Source organism: Strix aluco, chromosome 8 (assembly GCF_031877795.1).
Source record: "Strix aluco isolate bStrAlu1 chromosome 8, bStrAlu1.hap1, whole genome shotgun sequence".
In the NCBI taxonomy this organism is placed as follows: Eukaryota; Metazoa; Chordata; class Aves; order Strigiformes; family Strigidae; genus Strix; species Strix aluco.
In genome coordinates, this window is record NC_133938.1 from 19,860,869 (window position 1) to 19,883,825 (window position 22,957).

At 40.0% G+C, this 22,957-nt stretch overlaps 2 protein-coding genes across 2 annotated transcripts in view; one reads left to right on the plus strand and one right to left on the minus strand.

Moving 5' to 3' along the window:
• ABCD3 (ATP binding cassette subfamily D member 3) overlaps positions 1–3,173 on the plus strand; it is a 32,670-nt gene extending 29,497 nt beyond the window's left edge. Inside the window, exon 23 of the mRNA XM_074832540.1 lies at positions 66–3,173. Within this exon, the coding sequence (XP_074688641.1) occupies positions 66–143 (78 nt within the window). The 3' untranslated portion in view covers positions 144–3,173. The remainder of the gene's footprint in view (positions 1–65) is intronic.
• Positions 3,174–12,387: 9,214 nt separating this feature from the next.
• On the minus strand, positions 12,388–18,824 carry F3 (coagulation factor III, tissue factor). Its single transcript, XM_074832541.1, has 6 exons — positions 18,684–18,824; positions 17,552–17,666; positions 15,279–15,463; positions 14,690–14,871; positions 14,405–14,564; positions 12,388–13,568 (listed from the first exon to the last, which is right to left on the minus strand). The coding sequence occupies exons 1-6, from the start codon at positions 18,763–18,765 to the stop codon at positions 13,429–13,431; spliced, it is 864 nt and encodes a 287-aa protein (XP_074688642.1). The 5' UTR covers positions 18,766–18,824; the 3' UTR covers positions 12,388–13,428.
• Positions 18,825–22,957: the final 4,133 nt, after the last annotated feature.

Consider the following 22,957-nt stretch of genomic DNA (forward strand, 5'->3'; position numbering starts at 1 on the left):
ATAATTTAGGCATTTATAGACCTAGTAACTTTTAGGTGGCTGATAACATATGTCTTTTGTTTCAGTTTTACTTGCATATGGACGGCAGAGGAAACTATGAGTTCAAGAAAATAACTGAAGACACAGTTGAATTTGGATCTTAAAGTCATGAACTGAACTGCTACAAGAGACTGATGATTACAGGAAGTGTGTAGAATGACAGACATTGTACACTAAAACTACTCAGCTTGTTTTTTAAACAAATTAACTAGGATAACCCAAAACAAGCTGTTAAGCGTTTACTATTATGTAGGATATTGCTAATTGTGTATATGTTGGTTTAATTATTGATATGTACTAAGAATGTCCTTATTCTTGTGGTTTAAAAACCTGCCTAAATTAAATTGGGCTTAAATCAGTGTAACCTGATTCATCCTGGGATGCAAACCATTTGAAATCAGCTGATTTGACTTTTGTAGACTTTCTTTCCCTTCAGTGAAAAGCCCTGTTAAAATTAGGGTTGCTACCTCTCTTGTTCCTGCGAAGCAGTCTTGGATGTTTGCTCTGTTCTATGCATATTTCTGAGTTATGTCACATGGTGCAGGACATTTTCCCATCGTCAGGTCTGTGCCCTGTTACATGAAAGAGCCTTTTCCTTGACCAAGCCTTGTGATGTAGCCAATAGACCCTTGCTGATGGTTGGACTGAACCTAAAAGAGAGAACTAATTCCTTCTGCTAAAAGAATTAAGCTTGTTCTTTGCTGGGTTTTGGATTCTCTTTAACATCTGTATGTCCATGCAATTCTCTCTGCTGCTCAGCAATCCTATTCTCTCCCAATTTAGCAAGAGCTTCATCCATCCCCCACTCCAGCCGCCCTTTTTCTGTCAGAGAAGTACTATGGTAATGAAGAGTTAAGAGGAGATTGAGGGAGGAAAGGACTGACCAAAATAAAAGGGAAAAGACAAGTGATGTTCCTTGTATCAAACAATCTTGTGCACGTTTTCAGTTCTGATGAAATGAATGACTCCCACAAGTAGAAACACAGAAAAGAATGTGAGTCCAGCCATTATTCTTTTGAAATCAGTAGGGGTTAGAATGGACTCAAAAATGTTATTCTGTGAAATAGCAAACTGTTGTTGGTCCTGTGTGTGTTCAGTCCTGTAATACAGCAGTTGCTTTTTCCAAGTTCTTCCTTTTCTCCCTCTTCAAAAAATTGGATCTCCTCATGGTTTTAGCTGCCCTTCCAATCTGAGTTTTAAAGTAAGTGATAATGGTACTTCCTGTTTGGTCTTCTAGGCTGTGAAGCCTAAAGTGATGCTTTCATTCTTCATGTTTATTCTCTTACTTGTCGTGAGGTTTCTTGATTTCTGATACAGATTATTCACCAGTGATTCTTGTTGTCAGCTAAGGGTCTCTAGTCTCCACTCGTTTTCTTGTTCCAGCTGCCAAATCCCCTTGAAGAAACCAAACTCTTCAAATAGTTTACTGTAACCATTTATTCCACACAAATGATTACTGTGGTTGCTGTGTGACTTTGACAAACATGAATGTAGCAAGATGATTTTTCTGGTCAGGGCATAGGAAGGTATAACTCAAACTGAATTGCTGATTAGGCTTTAAAACAAAAATTTACAATACCTGTTGTGTGGTGAAGGTCTAGCAGTTTTTTAGTGTTCCATATAAGATAGAATATAGGAATGCACTACATGAAGGCATGCATAAAATATGCAATAAATCTGTTCTTTGTGCATCTTTTATCAAGGGTTTAGATTAAAAACAAACCCAACTTTTTATAAAATGGATGTGTACTTGGATGCACTGCTGTCTGTTAATTCTTACCCAATTTGATTACTCATCTTTCACGTTGAAATTGCTACCTGTTAATATTTTTCCCTTTTATCCTAGTTCTTGCTTGTACCTATCAGTACTACTACTCTTTCATAGTACTCAAATGCAAACGGGTATCTTGGTATGAGAATCTAGCAACCACAGTAGATTCATAGTATAATGCATCACTGAAAATCAAAAAGCCTCTCTGAAGTGTGGCGTACTCAAAAGAATAAGGTACCAGAATAAATTTTTGTGCTTGGTCCACAAGAAGGCAAATAGATATCTCATTTTACTAATTTTTTTCTGTTCATTCAGATTCTCACATCAGCCATAATGTAGCAGGTAGCAGCATACTGTATGTGAGGTGTGGTAGTCTTTTTTTAATTGTAACCGTGAAAATAGGGACGCCAGGTAGTTTGTTGTGGGTTTGTTTTCGGTTTGGGGTTTTTTTTGTTAAAAGTTCTCAGCACAAATGCAACTTCTACTCTTGGAAGGGATGTTTTAATAGCCTTTTAGAGAGACAAAGAAAAAAAAGTCTCTACAATGAGAAAGTTGCTATTATCCTTGTGACTAGGGCAGACTTTGCAGTGGAGTAGTGAACTTGGGATACTTTAATGTATTTTTAACACTGACAAGCAAAACCACAGACAGCACACTTATATAGCAACCTAGCAGCCAATCCCAAGGTACTTTACAAGTCAGTTGGTTAATAACAGAATTTTGTGTAATCTCAGATTTATTTTAAAAACTAAAAATAGAAATTAAAAATCCCAGCTCCGTAACCAAGGAGGAATAGCTTTGCCTTTAGATGCCATGAAGTTCGTTGAAACTGAGGATGCTGGTATCTCCTTAGGGCCAGGACTTAGTGTTTCTAAATATGCTGGAAGGAAAGAAAAATATTCTGCACCTGATTGTAAGAGAGGCTTATAAAGAAAGTATAAAAAAGAATGTATTAGAATTATATTCTTAAAAGGCCTTACATTGAAGTATTTTGAGATAGGCTTGGTCTAATGAAAGATTGTAAAAAATCTAATTAAAATGATCCAAGTCTCAGTTCTGTTGCAGAATTGCACTGTGATACTGTATTTTAGCTGTTGGGTCTTTTTAATAGCACAAGTTGGAAGTCTGTAAATTGGAATTCTGAACTATCTTATTAAGACAAAGTACTGATGAATATTTTCAGTCTCAGACTGTTGGTGCTTTGAAGATGGTACTGGTAATAGTCAGATGGCTGCATTTCAGCAGTGGTGGGAAACATTCCTGTATGTAAATACTGTAAAGTGCTTTGGAGGGGGAAATGGCGCTATATAAATGTAAGACATTAAGTGCCTCTGAAATAATAATAAATCTAAAGATAAAATAATATCTAGGCTTTTTATGTTTCTTGATGATGTGATTAGGAATTTTGTAACAATACAGTGAATGCATATTCAACATCCAAGTTACTTAATGAGCCAACTAACTTGTGGTCAGGTTATAAAGTCTGTAATAATGTCCGAAATTCACCCTGGAATCAGCCAGATGATGCCATCCAGTTGTAGGCTTAACAAAAAACATGAGCTTAGTACTTGAAGCTATGTACTTAGAGCAATTGGATTATAGGTGCATTAATCTGTTTTAAGTCTGCACTGATTCTGAGCTCTCTTCTCTCTCCTTTATCCACAGGACATTTCCTTTCAAGTTTATTGATTTTGGAAGGGTGCAGGCCTGAATAAGGTTAACATAATGTCAGTATTTAATGTAGTAATTCTTTTGAGTGCTCCTTAATCTTTCTACTTTGAGGAAAATAGAATAATCACACTCTACCTTTATTGTATTTGTGATTTTTAGTGTTTTTCCTTTGTTGTGTGGGAGACATACAAGCTATTGAGTTACTTGAAACTCAGTAGTGTGAGAGTGAAACTAAGATATGCTTGAATGAATTGATTTTAAGGGTCTTCTCTTGTGATCAGTGTTTTCTAATGCTAATTAGTACTAATTTTTTGTTCTATTAGTTAAGATTAGTTGTGCCACAGCTAATGTAGCATTCTTAAAGGGTAGAGCTCCCTGTGAAAGGAAAGGACCTACCTTTGAAAGGTTGCTCCTCAACCAAGGATGCAGTCTAAAAATCTGTGTCATTCAACTTAGCTGATGAGTTGGAGAGGAAAAAAAGGAACTTCTGTGTTGTGAATGTGTTGTTTAATACTTAATATTTAGAGCAGTGTGAAGTCTGTTACTTGTTCAAGTCTGGGCTCTCAGCTATCCAAGTGCTTGGTATGTATGTCTCAACACTTTAATTCTTCCTTATGTAGAGGAAAAACATCAGTTCCTGGAATGGTAGCACTGAAACCATGGAGCAACACATTCAAACTCCTTTTCTGGGATCAATCCAGCATCTTTTGAGGATGTTCAGTAGACTTGGTCCAGTATTTCTGAATGTTTACTAAAGCTCCAGACAGCTATCCCCTCTCAGCAAGAAATAAGCTTTCTTGACAAAGACTGTTCGGGAGGTGATAGTGCTTTCTACAGGACTAGCATGAGACTGGAATAAGCTGCAAGATGAACAAAACATCACTGTGAACCTTTGTCGTCTTCCATCCCAAGCGTAAAGTGTGCTTCACTGCATAATAAGTATTTTCTTACCAAAAAAAACCCCAGCAAGAAATGCGCACAAAAATACAACCTACCTCTGACCCTTGTAGTTCTGGGAAAAGTTGGCAGTGTAACCTGCCTCCTAGCCAGTATGCATGTTGCAGGGATGTTTCTTGCCCAAATGTGGCACAGATAGAGGAGTAGACACACCTGGCTGGGCAGCCCAAATGCAAGGTTACATTTGAAAGTGACTTACTTGTACTACAGGAAAATTCTGGATGTATTGCCACTTCATTAGCTCTGTACTATATACTACAGAAGATGACTAGTGAGAAACAAAGCAGCATGGAGTGCTGCCATGACACTTCCTTGACAGGCTTTTGAATTAAATTGCATCTAGTATTGACAAATTACTTACTATGCTTCTGCAGAATAGGGAATTCAGTCTTCATGTTTCTGAAATCTATAAAGAAGAAATATGCTGTGGCTTAGGACTGGAGAGAAAGAACTAATTTAGTGATTCTTCCATAGAATTCAGCTCTCTGCACACTCAACAGGTAACAGTGTGTCACCTAATCCTTGGTGTTCTGAAGTGGTCTAGAAATGTGAAAAAAAATTAAGATTGCCTATCATCAATATAGGAGTTAAAAATCCATTATTAAAGCTTATATATAAATTGTCATAGATACTATGAGATGTCCATGATAACGATCACCTGAAATCCCAACTGTGAAAAATAGTAGGGCGAAAAGATTACCTTGGTTTTATACAAAAAATAAACTGCAACTTTTATCTGTTGAGAAGAAAATCAACAGTATGCAAGTCCAAATTTCTGCTTATAAAGCTGCTGTTAAAAACACTTATTTCTATGTATAATGTATTTGCTGCTCTATTAGGTGTAGATACCAGTTGGCTTGTGCCAGTCCCTTTCATGAGCATGGAAAGGTTCCTTGGTTTTATGTATCAGTGATGTGCTGCTGTTTTGGGAGGAGGTTGGTTGGTTGGGTTTTCCTTTCATATGTTGTGGTTCCAGGCTCTTGCTAGTGCTCTGGATACAGTCAGATTTTTATTAATGCCTTAAACTTCACCTGGAAGTTTAGAGTAGCTTTACACATTACAGGTTTCTATATGCTTGTTTAAATGTCTGATGAAACCCATCCTGTTGTGTGCATTCAAACATAAGATGAAAGTGGTTTCATCTTGAAACAGAAATAAAACCAAGCTAGGTTACTATGAAAGCAATTTGTCTTTTACGTTAGAACCCTCGAAAAATGTTATCTTCAAGTTACTCAGCCATTTTTGAATGGCTGCATCATTTTCTTTCCTTGTATGCAAAAGCAGAGCCAAATGACAGCCTGGAACTTCACAGGCAGAAGCTGTCTTAAGGGAGTAATTTGAAAAATAGGACAGATTCAGAGTTTAAATAGGATAATATGCCTAAATATCTGGTGAAATACCATGGGGATTGGCTTTGGAAACTCAAGACATTTTCCAGTAATCCTGCAATGAATGCAACAGTGCAAGAGTAATCGTCCAACTGGCATTTTAAAATAGGAGAGAAGGGGAACTTGGACACTTCACTTCTGCGGAATGTATCTTTTTCAAACCAGGCTTAACAATCACAATGTCTGTTGCACTGGTTAGAAACCTCCACTCTTGGTGGCCTTTGGCAAGTCTGAACCATAAAGATTCAATACAATTGCTTTTACTGGCAAAAGGACCTCTTGTGTGTAGTGCCCAGCCCCCTTCCCTGCCCTGCTTGTCCACAAACCAACATCCTTATTCCCCACCCATCCCTCATTCTGGGAAACAAGTGTCATCCATGCATGATGCTGCACCAAAATAGAACAGAATTGGAAAAATTAGGTCAATGCTGTCTAGACAAAACTAAGACTGCTGAGATTGGTTTACTTGGATAGAAATAGGGAACTCCACCTACATGCATAAGCAAGTTTTCTGCATTAAAATAACTTTAGAGTTTGGCACGAGTCAAAGCTAATTTTTTAAGCTTGATTATAGAAAGTTTGGGTAATGCTATTCTGGAAAAGACACTCCACGTATGCAATTGAAGAGGCATTCTTCTATGTAACCAAATCTATCCTTTCCCTTAGACTGAGTGGTTTAGTGCAAGCAGGTACTAAAACCCATTTGAATAATTTTAATCATTGTGAATCATGACGAAGTCAGTAGTGTGAAGGTGCTCCCCAAAATAAGTTAGCCTTTGTTTATTGTGGCTTTCTACTGCAGGAATGTATTTGTACAAAAGCAACAGAGCTTTTGTCAGAAGCTGCTACTGTGACAGTAAAACACTGAAAAATAGTGAAGTACCTATAAAGGGGCAGATAAGCTGATGTATTTGGGAAAATGGTTAAAAAGAAAGGCATGTGTGCTGGACGCTTCTTAAAACTCAGATGCAATCTTACATATTGCAACAGGACTCCCCTGAAAAGCCAGGAACCATTAGCATATTTTTTTGGAGCTTAGTAGGGAATTAAGGGCCAAGGTCAAATCTACATACTGACATTCTTTTCTTTTTTTAACCCACAAATGCTAACTAGATGATTTAAAAGCTTGAAGTAGATTTTTTTTTTTTTTTTTTTTTTAAAAATTAGAATAGTTGTATTTGTAATAGCCCTAAGTAGAGAATTTTGGAAAGGCTGCTTGAGGTTAGTGCTTCAATGTTCCAAAAATCTCTTCATGCTTAGGGTGTTACCTCTGTGAACTTCCTCAAAGGCACTGGGGTGTATCATGCTGCTGGGATAGAAGGTACCTGAGTAGGTGGGTCTGATAAGACAGTAGTAGTTCCTGTGTACACTATACATTTTACTGTCCCTGAGGCTGTTACATAGTGTAGTGACCTGCTTGAGAGACTTGGTACAGAAGAGCAACCCCTCAGCTGAGACCTATTTCAACTTCTTGTACCTGTCACTGCCTCTAGAATGGAATGTCATTCCTTCAAAAGACTTTTTTGGGGTTGCTTTTTCAAGACAAGCTCAGTAGAACTCAAAGCATGTAAAGCCCAAAATAGCCCCAGTTACCAACACAGCTCCGTTCTAGCTGTTCCTACCCGTGCCTTTCTTTTCCTTGCCCCTGGACAGATAGCATGTTATCGCAGTTCCAAACATAGCTTGTACTTCGACATAACTTACAGCACTTCTACAGCTCAATTTGTGACACATGCAGTAGTAATACATTTTCCAGGGCTCCTAGAAGACTTCAGTCTTTTCTCTGATGTTCTCAGTCCGTTCCTCTGAGTTAAAAGAGCAGCAAGAGGAATCTGTTTTCTCTTTGAAGCGTACAGAGGAAAGAAGTCCAGTAAGAAGCTTAACATTCAATGTGAAAATCTAATTCTGAGCTACTCCTGGGTTTTCAGAGACAAAAGGAGGACTTTGTCAGGAAACGAGAGTATAGTTTTGTGCAGGCTTTAACACCATTGTGTGAACAATGGGTAAATAAGTACTTGTTCCTACCTGCTCAATTGTTAACTGGGGCCTTGTTTCCAGCAGTGCTTGAAAACTGGACAAAACAGGGTATGTTTATAACCCAAGATCCATGGAGAACCTGGCAGAGGGAAGCAGGGGCTGAATGGAAGACAGGGACGTTCAGGGAGAGAGCTGCTCCCACCCTTCCTATGGGATCTCATTGAGCTGTTCAAACTGTTGTCCTTCATTATTAGGAAAGAGAAGATCTAACAAATTTCACCTGCCCTTTTCCTTCAAATTTTGGTGAAACCTAGATTCAAACTGTATCTATCAGTGTAGTAGCAATTTAGGAAAATTTTGATTGTAAACATACCAATTATGCCTTTTTTTGCCACTTGGGGTCACCTTTTGTAGGCACATGAAACGTAACACAGGACACACACTTGCAGAATTAGTACCGTAGAGATGGCTCTCAGAGTACAAGTTGTATATGCTGTGCTGCTGTTCTGACAGCAATGTGAAGAGCAGAGGAGGAACAGATCTGTGGTGCTTGTGGTTCCACTACTATAGTGACAGCTGCAGCGGTGACATAGGATGGTAAGGTTGCACCCTTGATGCTTTAGGGGAGCAAATGATGATGTTATGAATGAAGTGGAAAGACGGGAAATCAGATTATCATCCCTGTAGAAACATATGTATTTGGTGTGAACAGATCATAAAGTATGAAGGCAGCTGAGGGAAAATGTTCTGTGTTAATCAAGGATGCACTCTAAGAAAAACAAAATGCCTTTTTCCCTGGAATAATGAGTACTTTTTTATTGGAGTAGGTTTTAATATCTCACTTGTCACTCTAGCTCTTTCATTACACTAGCTTTTTAATTGAGTTACATGATTACTGAAGAACTAATTAAAAAATTATTGTGATCTCATTGGGAAAACATTTCTCTGTTCAGATTAAAATGGTTTTTAATTAAACCTCTTTTGATGAAATAGTTTTGTGAATATAACAATGTCTGAGCACTTGCTATTTAAATATCTCCTGAAGTAATAAGGTAGAAAACTTGAAAATAAAAATAGGAGAAAATGCATCAGCAAGGATAACTGAGATCTGGAACTGTGAATATTCTTTGAGTTCAGATTAATAACTTCGTTGCTAGTTTAAACGAGTCACTAAAAACATTAATATTTAAAGGTAATTACGTGCACTGAGAAAGACTCAGAGCAGTGTTAGTGAATGTGCTGGAAGTTACTGATCCATTTATGGTGACCAAGGGAAGCTGTAGAGAGTAAAAAAATGCTGCCATGCTATTAATATATTCTTGAATGTTGATTAAGGGATGTGTATTTATTCAGGTGCTATATTTGCATTTAAATCAGATCCCAACCAGCTGTTTCCAGAAATGAGATAGTGGTTCATCTCTGGGGAAGAACAGGTAATGCAAATGAGTAGGTGATAGGGAAGAGGAATGGAAACAACAAACGAGCCAAGGGAAGTAAGGATCAGGAAAGTTGTGAGCTTTTTACAGGAGCAAATCACTGAAGTATGTCACTAATAGGCCACAACTTTTGACAAGATAAGAAACGGGCACAATCCCTGCAATTGGACATACGAGATAGGACTTGGCTGCAAAAGCCCTGGAAACAATCAACATGGCTGTGTCTTCCCACGTACCAGCACGTTTTACTGGAAGAAATCATCTATGAACTTGCCTAATTGAGCTACAGGTGGAGGCTGAGGAATTACAGGGAATTCCTTCTGGGTCCTTATGGGGGATACTGGAATGGGCTATATGGGCTTCATGAGAGCCTGCGCCAGAAGAAGCAGAAGGATCTCGCTAGTGGTAAGATTTCTGATCATAAGGCGGAAGGAAGAGGAGATTCGCATCGTTATCTGTCCTGGTCATGCCCTGAGGTTTTGTAAGTGTCCTGCTGTAGAGCACTGGAGGACACACACCAGCAAACCAGGGAAGGGCAGATTTCTGGGTAACTTTGTTAAGGGAAGGAAGGGGTGTACTGTGTGAGAGAGCATATGCCATGGTGAATAACACCACACCTAATGGCTGTGGAAAGATTTTCAGCTGGCCAGTTCCTGCTTCTGACCTGTCTAGCAGGTTGTCCTTTTTTGTTTTTCCTGTCTTTCTCAAACATGAATACCAGGTCTTCTCTCTCCCTCAGTGACAAACATAGACTATAGAAAGTGTGGTTATTTGTATGAGGACAAATACTGTGTAATTAGAAGACTACCCAATTCATTCTTGGGTCTGGTACTGCCAAAAGCCCGCACATTCCTGAGTATTCCAAGGTTCCAAAATTGTATAGCGATCATTAGTAATGTGCAAAATAATCAGCATTACAAAATTGAACCAAGAAGGCAATCTATTATAGCTGTTTATTCTCACGTACTTAATGCAGAAACTCTTTGTCCTGAGTTGCCACATAACTAGTGATCCAAGTTAAGCTTATAATCACATTCTTACCATTGCATGCCACTCAACAGCCTTCTCACAGTGGAAAGCTGAGTCTGCTGCAAGTAGATTAGCTAAGCTGTTTGCTGCCATATCTATCATATATACATTTATGAAGTCCTATACAGCTGTTCATTTTAAGTAATGGCAGTAGTTTTATTGTTTGTAATGCTGTTAGGGCTAGTGGAAACAGCATAACAACATCAGCCTTTACTCATTTACATGAAGAATAATGTTGTTTTAAAGCAGTACTGTAAAATGAAAGTGGCTTGTTACAGTACGCAATGTTACACATTCATTTGTATGAGGAGAGAACACAAGTATTGTGTCAGGGAACTGTGCAAGTGTTTTTTTCCACTTGAAATGGTTGGATACCTTTTTCTGCAACAGATGACAAGGAGAAAAGCAGAACAGGGGAATCAGGAGCATCAGTAGGAACACACCTGCTTAAACAAACCTGCTCTGAAGATAAGCCAGGGAACTTAGGTGTGTAGGAAAAGCCTTCCCTTTCTCACATCAATTCCCTGGGAGGCTGGCTCCATCTTAAATGGATACAGTGCTGAAGTGGCCACATGTGTGTTGCAGATAGGATCTAGTCTTTCTTCCTAGCGATGATACCTTTATTCAATAACTCCTTTTGCTCACCCTGATACTATGAGAAAATCAAATCTCTGCATAAAATATTTTGCTTGGGCTCAGTACACTGGCCCAAGGGATAATACTTCTGGAAGTTTGCAATAAAAAGCCCCTTTCTCAACTGCCTCCACAAACAGCAGAAAACCTCTCTGAAATAGGATCTGTGAGCCCCGTGACTCTGGTTACTCAGCATTGTTGGATGATAACACACTGCAGCTAGGGAACGGAAGCCCTTCAGGTTTCCAGAACTTGTGCAGTAGTGGATCACTCTTGTGCCATTTAAGACAATTGTTTGCGTTCTTATGCATGTTCTTTCCTCCTCTCCCTCTCTTTCCCTCCGTCTTCCTCCCTCTTTAAATACAAACAACCTTAATATTCAGAACAAGCCAAAAATCTCTTAAGTTACAAAGCAAGATTTATGATATGTAGCTTATGACAGTAAACTGCATGGTCTAGTTTAACAAAATGCTATGCTGTATCCTACAGGCTTCCCTTTTCCTAGGAGCTCTTCCATTTTCTAAGCTTGGCACTGAATGAAGCTGAGGAAGCAGAACAGCACGGGGAAGGGAAGTAATGATGGTAATTTCAGAATGTTTTTAAAGTTACTCCTACAAGTGCTCTTATATTTTTGATTGCTGTTGTAAGATTCCTTCTCCATATAAGGCTTACACATCAGCAGAAAATGCATTAAGCCTTTATTGCACAATATTAAGTAAACGGGGTTTTTTTTGTGGGGGTGGTGGTGGGTGGTGTTTGTTTTCTTCCTCTTGTAAAAAAGGGAATTAAAAAACACAGAAAACCCCTATAAACCACACTCACACATTCACAAGACTCTTAATCCAAATAAGTCATCTATAATACAGTAGGGATGAAAAACATAAAATATAATTCTGTAAAAAATGGTAGATTGTGACATTCATTTTATCTGATATTATTGCTTCTCATAAATGCAGTGGAAATCTTTGAAAGCTTTGAGATATATGGCCAATTAGTGCCAACTACAAGATGCATTTTTTTCCATTCTCTTCATAATTTTCTGTGTATGAGTGCGCACTTAACACCATTGTTAGCAGCAGCAGGAGGTACCAACATTAATTGCAGCGCTTCTCACCTCTAGGCCAGGCCCCATAATGCCTTTGAATGTACATGAGCACCACGAGCGGTACAGGCACCACCGTGAGTCCCTGCATGACACCTCCAAAGAGATGCCTAGTATGCTTTCCCTTAGAGTGAGCAGCTGTGAACGCAAACACTGAATAACTGCTCCCATCAGCAGACAGCTGAAAAGCAGCTCGGGACTCTTCAAAACCTTTCATCAGTTTGTGAATGGTGGCTTCTCATACAGGTAGTAGGTGTCCTGGTAGTCTATTTTGCAGGGTCCTGGTGAGACTTCTGGCAGTTGCAAGATAAATTTCCTAAATGCATTTTTAACTTTAGTACTGGAATGAATACTGTGCTTCATTTAAAAAAGAAAAAGGAAGTATTGTTTTCCCAGTCACCTTTATTTCACTAGAAAAGTATAAATTACCATCATAAATACAGATATCACCACTATAAAAATTAGATTCTCATTTGTAAAATAAATATTAAAATAGGTACCTCCACATCCCATCACCAAGATGATTTGATTCCATACCATGTAAACTATTCCTTCACCAACTGTTTAATTAAAAGTAATGTTTAAGATGCAGTAAATACTGCTACCTACTCAGTGCTTGCATGAAGTGAGTTACTACTGACTCAGAAACTGCAAAGTATTTGTTCTAACACTTACTTGGAACCATCAGATTGCCCTGTCTGTATAACTCTAGGTGTAGTGTAATCTGGATATGCTTTCCAGATGGATAGCAGCTACCTACTTCGAGAGTGTTCCTTACAAGTTGCCAGTACAGTAGTTTCAGTTTGTTTACCTTTGTCTATATCCAAAGATAAGTAGTCCAAGTTAATTTTATCCAAGAAGTGCAGAAATAATAGTAGCATCTTTGTCACATCTGAACTAACAGATCATTTCACCAGTTAATAATGTTAAAAGAAAGTCAGATAAATACAGGTATTGTTTCATAGAAACAGAAAAATGGTCCTTTTAGTTAGGTAAAGGACACATGTTTTTAAAAAGTAGTGTTTTTTAACCCTCACAAGTACCATAAATCTTCTGGCTCAGTAAGGCCATACTTTCAGAATGTTTGTACCTGGTCGAGTCAAAGGTCCATCTAGTTCAGAAACCTGTTTCAGAGAGAACAATAGAAGGAGCTTGGGAAGAGTGTATGAGCAGGGTTAGGATACTGTAACAGATCACCAGAAGACTCTTCCAGCCTTCAGCCATTAGTGACTCAGTGGCTTCCTAATATTGGGATTTTTCATCTGTGACTGTCTAACAGATTTTGGAATCCACATAAAGTTCAGGCTTCAAAATTCCTGTATCAGAGAAGCTAAAAATCTCCACCAAATTACCCAATCTATGTTTTTTGTTCCAGTTTCGTTTTTTTTGCTTTGGGACTTCCACTAGTGTCCACAACAGATTTTCTTAGACACCATTAAGTGGTTCCTTTTCTCTTGCAGCTTTTGCTTTCTTGCGTTTACACAGGATCACTGATAGGACAATGGCAAGAGTGATGACCGCAATCACTATCACTGCTATGATGATAAAGACCTCTGCTCCATATTCTGTAGTGGAGGAAAAAAAAAATTCCAAGATTCAGTTATCAGTAGCCATAATGTCACAGTGCTGTAAACTCTAAGAACTCTAAGGCTTTCTGTATTTTACAGTATCACAGAAGTGGAGTGACCACCTCAGTGTGAACTGAATTAATTTTAATGTGAGTTTGTTGGACTGAGGCAAAGCTTTATTTCACTTGGTTCACACTAGGTTTTAATCTAGTTTAGTTAGTGCACTAAAATACCGTACTACCACCACAAGAATAAGTCTAACCATTCCCTCTACCCCTGTGTTATTTCTGTGAAACTAAGTCCAAGTGGAAATTTATTCCAGGTTAGAAGCTAGAAAACACCAATAGCAGAGATTTCGATTCAAGTAGTAATTTACTAGAAATCAACTACTATGATAAACAAAAATATATATCTAGATAAGAAAGTTAATTTGAAAGAGTTAATTTGCCAATTTTAGAAGAGTTTTTCTATTTAGAGTGCAAATATTCTGTTACTGGAAGGATCTGAGGAAAACAATCAGAAAACAAAAAAATGAAGCTGAAGGCTGGTGCTAAGATCTGCAACCTCAGTGACCAGTCATCAGCTCAGACAATTTAAAACTAATCAGAAAGGTTTAGCAAAACGCTAAAGCCAACCCTAACTGTCTAAAGGTGGTGGTCTCTTATTTAATGTGAATTCTTCCCATGAGCTTCTATGTTCAGCCAGGTCCTCTCACTTATACAGCAGATAGCTTAGGCATCACAATTTAAAAGGTTATAAAAATATGCACAGAATTGAAGTACCTTTTTGTTAGAATGCTAAAGACTGTATGACAAACTTCAACAGATACCTACCATCTAAGATATTTCTTCCTACACTGGTACAAAGCACCGTGCTTTCTTGACCATTACGGTTTTCTCTGCGGGAGGGAATGATTCCCTGTATGTAGAAGCAATAGTTTTTTGTGCTGTCAACGCTTATTTCAAATGTATGGCTTTTTGTTGTTACATCTTTCTGTAAAGGAAAAAAAGTATTTCAAGAAAGTGTTCTCTGCAAAAGTTTCCACTCTTAAGGTAAAACAGAAATTGTGTAGCTATAATAGGGCTACAGAATATGTAACAAGTAGAGTTAGAGCTTACCTTTCCGGAACTTTGATCTTTCCAGTAACAGAGTTTGTATTCCAGGTCATGTTGGAAAATATCTCGAATGCTTTGAAAACTTCCATTAGGAAATGTATATGGTGTAAGTGGATCTTGGAACACAACATTCAGTTTGGAACCTTTTTGGGTGTAATTCCGTATCTCTGGTTTTCCGAGAACAGCTAAACAAGCATTTGTAGAATTAAAAAATTGGCATCATCTTTTCTACACAACATGCTTTTTTTTTCTTCCTCCCTCTACTCCCTTCCCTCCTCAAATCTATTGTAAGTTTACAGAGCCAAAATTATACCATGAAATCCTGGATAATTAACAAATATCTTCATCTAGTACACAATGTTAATAAAATGATCAACTCACTGCAGGGAGAAACAAATGGTAACTAAAATCTTACACACTCCCCTACAACAGGGAAAGCTTTATGCCTGAATGTCGTCTTCTCAGATATCAGTATGGCTACTGTATGAATCTACGGGAAAAACATTTAGGCCCAATCTAAACCTTGTTTAAGTCAATGGAAGTAATCCTGAAAGGAAGTTTATTACAAGACTTAACTGGCAATCCTACTTACTCTGATTATAAGGTGTAAATTTTTCAGAGGCTGCAAAAGGTGGTTCTTCGAAGTTATCCATCCTCGAGGATGTTACAGACAGTATGTGTGCTGTGTAGGTCTCTTTTACATTCCTGAGTGCGTCAGTAACATCACATTCTGTTTCTGTTGTCAGTATACATTTTTTTTTGGTGTCCGATATCTGTCTTAAAAGACCAAGAAAGAAGTGTCAACACTTTCCAACCAGACTCCTACATAGTTAGATATGTTAAAAAACATTTTTTCCCCCCTCAAACTGTATAGACTTCCCTCATCCAGTGGAACAGTCTTGCAGGTATACTAGGCTGAAGAGGAGAAGGAAAAAACCTCAAAACAGCCTACCCTGTACAGCTATATTTCACAATTTAAAGTAGAATCAAGTAAATCAAATATGAGCCATGTTAATTACAGAGATATGTTATTGGATACATGTTTGAAAAATTCAGTCTTTTATATGAATTGAATAGAAACCATAAGTAGTTTTGATTTTAGATTTTTCTGCAGTTGACTTATTAAAAAAATATAAGATGTATAAATCACTTTGAAAGTGTTATCCCTGATGCATCTGTAAACTATTGCCTTAAGAAACATCAGCTGTCCTAGGAAGCTCTGTTGACACCAATATAAATTGTTCAATGTGACAACAATGTCTCTTCATGTATGTCACTTGTGTTTGCATCTACGCAGATGCAAATGTCACTAAGAACCAGACAGTAGCAGCAATTTTCATTGCAGAATTACAATGAAAAATTATTGACAAAAAACATGACCCATGCACTTCTCTTGATTTTTAAATGATAGAAAGCAGGTCCATTTACTTGAGAAATAATAATGAAATCAGGAAAAAAGTGTTAATTCCCCATTTTACTTCCTAGTAAGAAGGAATGGAAAAACAGATTAGATATTACTGCTTCAATTCTTTTCCCTGTTTTTGTGGGTGAACTAAGGAAAAGAAAAAATGCGTGGTCTCAGCTGAAAGAGCAAGAGCGCTGACTGTTTGGAAATTAACAAATGAGTTTTCCTCCAAGGAGGGCAAGTTTTATTTAAGAGTCACCTGAACACCACACCCTTCTCACTTCACCAGATTTCTTATGATGTCACAGAGCAGTTAGTGATAGTGTCCTAGAGATGCCATGAAAAGGGACAGATGAGATTTGATCTTTCTGATCAAACAAATGTACTCTGTAAATGTACACAGATGAGAAAGCAAACATTTAAGCAGACTTCATCCATAAGAGCAACTTGTTTAAAGTGCCTCCATATCAGAACTATACCTGAATCTATACTGAATCTTGGGCAAACAGACTTCAACTTTTTACGAGAACACATGGCTGGAAAGAAATCCCAGATTAATAAATTTCATAAAATTCATTCTGCTAAGTGTGTGCTTTTAAGTCTATTAATGTAATCACTCCCTTAAAGAATAAAAGAGCACATCAGGCCATTGCACTGGTATTTCATCCATTAGTCATGAGAGAGCTCTCATTTCTATGCCACTTTTACAGACATAGGAAACTGCAGTACCATATATTCACTAATATGTAGGAGAGTTGATGATGCAGTTTCCCTTTGGGTCATGTTTAATAATGGTCTATGAATTAATATGGGAGCTAAGAACAGCATAGATTTATTACTGAACTTCATGTAAGTTTTTATGCAGTATTGAAAGAGGCATTAGACACTTCACATAAGGTGGCTACTTTTTATGTCCATGGTATTTCATAGCTTACATAAAACATGATGACAGAGGAAGTCTCAACAGAGGTAGACGAACAAAGGTAATTTTTAGTACTACCCAGCAAGACAAGTTACTCATTTACTGTGATTCACCGATTAGAATAAAATGCAGACTCATATTTATCAGACACCTCCCAAGAGTAAAGACAAAAGGCTCAGTCCAGACACCTTGAAAGACAAAAAGGTGAAGTTCTATCTAGTACATGGTATGTCACATTGAGTGTCAACGCCTTCAAAGTATCCTGGCCTAGATCTCCAGTGCAACTGGCCTGTGCCAAATCCCAGAACTGAAATACTGATCTAAAGCTCAACTCTCCATTTCTGAAGTGGGCAAAACCAGAAGCCTGAATCAGGTATTCTTTTAGTCGGATACAAAGAAGTATTAACAGATGGGTTGGCAATTTTCCTAAATCCTCATGTTTGGGCTCTTGTTCTGTTGCATTCAGTCTCAGAAATACACTCTATTTGCATCTTCTTCAGTTGCTGTTAATGGACAGACCTTGGTGTTATCTACTTACCCGTGTATTTCTACTGTATAGAAGTATCCTGATGGTTTGGGTTGCCACTGTAGTATAGTTTTAAAATTGATTGAAGACCAAGTTATATTAACTGCTGTTGGTAGTTCTGGATTGCCTTTAAATACAGAAAAGAGAAGAGTGCTGTCAGTCATATTATACGTAATTCCTGGTTCCCTGCAGTCACTGTTTAGTTAAATGAAGCAGCTGCTGTTAATTGCTACTTGGAAATGTTCTTTTGGGGCTCATGCTTGTCTTACTAAAGGAATGTGTCCTGGCAGAAGCGAGAAATACGAGAAGAAAATTATTTTCCTTCTTATAACTCCTAGGTTGCTGAGGTAACTTGTCTGGAGTTCTGTCTAATGCTTCCTTTTTTCATCCAAGGCCTCTGAAGAAGCTACAAAACTTGAAGGTACTCGTGAGACTGTCCAAGCACCAAACAAATCCAGTGTAGTTCAAAACCATCCCGGCTGTATCTGCCGCAGAAGGCATTAGCTCCCAGTTTCCCCATTTATTTATTCTGGGAAGATAAAGTCTTTAAAAACCAGTGGTTGCCCTCCACGCTTACAACCGAGAGGGGCTATCCGGGACAAACCCGCGGGCCCGCCGCCCCTGCCGCCGCTCCCGCTGCCTCGGGGAACCGCCTGGGAGGAAGCCGGAGTGGAAAACCCCGCACAACCTCTGTAACATCTGGAAACGGAGCGTTTCCCTGAGCGATAGCCTGATTATTTCCTAGGCACCACTTTTCTCTGCCTCTCCCACAAGCTCAGGACTGGGGACAAGGGAAAGACGTCTTGCGGATCCCTCCTTGTTCCTGCAGGTCACCAGCTGCCGGCCCCTGAGACTCCCCGCTGCCCCCCAGCACCGACCCGACCATGGGCGGTAAGGATCCCCCCGCCGCCCCGGCGGAAACCGGCCCTCGGCGGCCGGCCCTCCGCCGCCCGGGTGCTGAAGCAGTGCGCGGCCGGAGCCGGGCCCGCCGCTGCCCTCAGGCGCGCGCCGCCGCCCTCCCGCCACGGCCCCGCGCGCCGCCGCCGCCACAGCGGCCGGGCGGGACGGCGCTGCTCGGGCTCCGGCGCGGCTCTGCCAGGGGCACCGAGCCCCGAGCGACCCCCGCCCGCCCGCCGTGACCCACCGGCGGCGCCCAGGCGCCACAGCAGGGCGCTCAGCAGCAGGGCCCGTCCTCCTCCGGCGGCGGCGGCGGCGGCGCGCAGCATCCTCGAGGGAGCGACCCGGCGGTGGTCGCGGCGCGGCTGAACGCGGTGAGCTGCCGACGGGGCGGGAGGCGCTGGCTTATATTGTGGAGAGGCGGGGACTAAGGCGGCGAGGGAGCGGCGGAGGCTGGGTGACCGCCCGAACGGGGTCACAGGAGCGGGGCTGGCGAAAGCGTTTAGGCATTGCCGGCTTGAGCAAGCGGAGCCGGGGACCTTCGAGGAAACCGTCATTGCTGTGAGGAGGGGGGCCCTGAGGGAAGGGGCGGCTCCAGCCCCGGCACCGTGTCCCCGGGCGCAGGCCCACCTGGGTGTGCAAGCGCAGCCGGCCGTGCCCGCCGCCCGTGCTCCCCGCCTCCTCCGTGTCCCCGCACACTCGTGCCACCCCTCGCGTCCTGGCCGTAGCGTGGAACTTTGGTGAAACTGGGCAAGGCTCCACAACCACCTTCATCCACTGCAAACCTTTGGCTGGCTGGCAAGGGCGAGGGGTACTACCCGCACCCCGGCTCGGCAATGACTGCTCTGCGGGGCGGCTGGTCCCGCGGAGGTGATGGTGGGTCAATGAACTTAGATCCTCTACATTCTGAAGGGCTAAACGTGTCAATTCTTGCCTCCCCACACAAAACGTTTGACACAACTGTTCAGCTAATTCATGTCTTCTATTCCCTCGCTTGGTGCACACACATACATGACCCTTGTCAAGGCTCGTCTCTCATACCAGACAGCAAATAAGGTTCAAGTGTTCAGGGATTTATACCTCACCTCTCCCATAAACCAGGGACCGGCTAACCCTTTTCCTACAAGCTTACATTGGAAAGGGATGCCATTTTCACAGGTAACAGAGAAACCGTCTGTGACAGAAAGTTTTCTGAATCTCAGCCTGCAGCCTTTGCGACAGGCTCCCTGGCCTCTGGTGTATATACAGCTCTTTCTCCCGGTGCTGCCTTGCTAAGCACTTAAACCGAGCTTTTGGAGGCGAGGATTTGAGTGCTGTGTTTTCGTCTACTACTCGAGCTCCAGAGGGAGCTGTGTTCGCACTTAGCTCATGATTCTTCTGCGGGAAAGGGGGGAAAGGAACTGTATAGTAGAACCTATCACGTAATTAAGGGGCATAGATGCATTTTACAGTGTTACCTGACTCCTCGTTTTATTTTGATGCCGATTTGTATAATATTTTATACCTGGAAAATATAGGTAGGAGGAGAAGACTTAACAGGGAAGTTTCATATTTAATTGCCTTTAATTTTCATGATTGACACATACGTAGATGCAAGCAATCAGTTCTGTCTCATAATGCAGAATAAATGCCTATGGACCAAACTACAATAGCCAATATTCAACCAGAGTCTGCTTTAGAATTCGTATAGTGTGTTCCCAGGTGCACCTAAACCCTGGATTTTTAAATTATCAGCATACCTTCATTAAAATCCATCCATACACCTTCTAATTTTCCTGTCTTGTTTTTGATCAAATTTCAACGCTGTCTCTATACAGCTGTATGTCAGCATTACATCAGTCAAAAAACTTGCATGCTTTTAACTTTGTGTAGAATACAGATCTTGTGTAACTAGATTTTCAAGATTGTGACCTTATAAGATCACAGTTGATTTCCAGAGGACTTTACAAAGAGAAACAATACTCACTTGTTTAGAGAAAAGAGGTGCTTATATACAACTTTAAATCACCTTTAGGCTCTAATTGCAGTTAATTTCCTTGTAGTTTAGTCACAAAAGATGGAAAGTGGGTCAGTGGTGGATTCCAGTTTTTATGGAGATGATCTCAGTATCCCCTTCTCCTGCCCATCCTTCTCACTCACACCTCTTCTGTCCTGACTTCCCATACTTGAGATATGTAGGAAACCCTCCAGACGCTGCCCAGACTAACCAGCTTGACCAGTGTTACATTATTCCAATTTTCAGCAAGATATTCCCGTGTTCACTAACACTAGGCTTTTAGATGTCCTGCTGCATGCTGTGGCATGAGAGAAGGAGGCCACCAGTTTACCAGAGTGGTGGGAAGCAGAACCTGAGTAGCAGGATGTGCATGGATCAAGCAATCAAGCAGGCTTGGGGGGCGTTGTGTGGTTAGAGGAGATAGGGTAACTTTACCAAGCTAGCCATTCTGAGGGAAGAAAGTTGAAGGGAGAATTTGAAAGCTGGGGGGAAAGACAACATGCCAAATATCTAGATCAGGTTGGCAGGGGAAGGGTGTGATGGACAAGGGACAAGCATTGAAGTGAGGAACTGCTGCTGCTGTGACCTCTGGTCTGTCTCCTCTTTCACCAAGCCTCGGTGCAGATTTGACAGAAGAATGAGAGCTGGTCTGACTCCAGACACCAACCGGTTTGGGAGAGGAGAGGAAACCTGTGCTGTCTGACACGGGCTAATGCCTCTGATCTGGAAGTCTGCTCAGCAGCTAGTGACAATCTGGTCACATTTCCTGCCCACTTCAGTGGAATTACAACAGCTTCTTTAAGACAGAAAATACATGTTGCTACGTGCAGGCAAACATTATGCTGATTTAGAGCTCTGGCAATTTGTTTAGAAATTTAGAATTTGTCTCCCATAGTGGAATGTCAAAATGTAAGCATTAACTCTGTATATGTCTCTAACTGATTTAGTCATCCTCTGCTCATTTTACAATCAGCAGAGAAAAATTTCATTCCTAAAGTGTAATCCGTGTTTTCCTAGTATAGACATCTAAAGCAAGTCAGATGAGTCATTTAAATATTGAAATAAATGCGACATTTCTATTGATGAGGCCAGGATCTTACTGTGACTTTTCAGAATATGTGGGAGAGATGCAAGAGCACAAGCCTGGCTGCATGCTTTAGTTTAGGAGATGACCTCCCTCTCTCTGTGACTTCTTTGCTCTGGTGAATTTAGTGGAATAAAGGTTATTCACCACTGCCAGATCCACCATCTGCCAGATTACAAGCAGATTCTACAGATTTTCTTTCCTTTATATGTATACCATGGAACAAATCCACACATTGATTATGGGAAAAGTGAGGGGAAAAGTGAAACTAAATCTGTGAAACTCCAGATTTTTTGAAAGAGATGCATGTGTTTATCATATGATCTGCCAGATCTCTAAACTGGTTATCTTAGAGAGAACTACAAAATAATTTATTGCTTAGGAAAGTAATTTCAACATCATGTTTTCTGTACTATCATATATAATTGTTGACATTGAAGTGGAATGCCTCAGGTGACATCAGTAACATATCAGTTTCCTTACGCTGATAGTTTTGCAAGATTGTAAGTAAAATTTTGTAATACTTATTAATGTTTCGAAATTTTGTAGTGTTATAAAACATTCATCATTCCATGCTAACATAAAAGTCAGCAATATTATCATGCCCAATAGTGTAAAATTTACTTGTGTAAGATTTGAAATCCCTGGGAACTTTTTCCAAAATGAAACTGCTCCTGATATTTCTCCTTTCACTTGGCTTTTCAGATCTTTGTTTAATTTGTCTCAGTGACCCATATGATTGGGTAATTAATTTACTTATACAATTCATTATATTTATTTAGATAAAACAGAAGTTTAGGGAGCAAGCTCTGACTTGGTACCTGCTTCTGTAAATATCTTAGCTTTTATCTTGCAGAGCTGCTGTATCAAACACTGTGTTATAAATGCATGCACAGTCTCACAAATACCAATGCCTTTTAAACATTGTGTTTTAGTAGCACTATAATTAACATATTTGGTAAGCTGTTAGGTATAATATATCTTTATGTAGTTCTAGTAAATAGGCTGTGGAATTCAATAACATACACTGTGTGTACCTGGCATAGGTCTTTGTTCTTACAATCTTTTTCAGTTCCAGCCAATTTTCTAAAAAGAAAAGGCCCTTCAGAAGTCTTGAAATGAGAGCAAGTTTACATCAACACTTTCAGCCTGTGCATGTAAATGCCTTAAAATCATCAACTAATTTAGATTATATATGTCCTGTGGGTGTATTGCACCCATTTTATACATAGGGAGGAAATTATTCATCCAGCTCTTCTATGGATATGCCAAAAGTCTATGGTGAAGTCAGGTATGTAGAATGTCTTGATTTTATACTAAATTCAGTTCTTGTGTCATAATCACAGGATTATGCTTTCTTTTTTTTTAAGCAAAGAAAAATGTCTGTCTATGGGAAGTCTCTATTGAAGATAAAGCAAAAATACAGAAGATTAAATTCAGT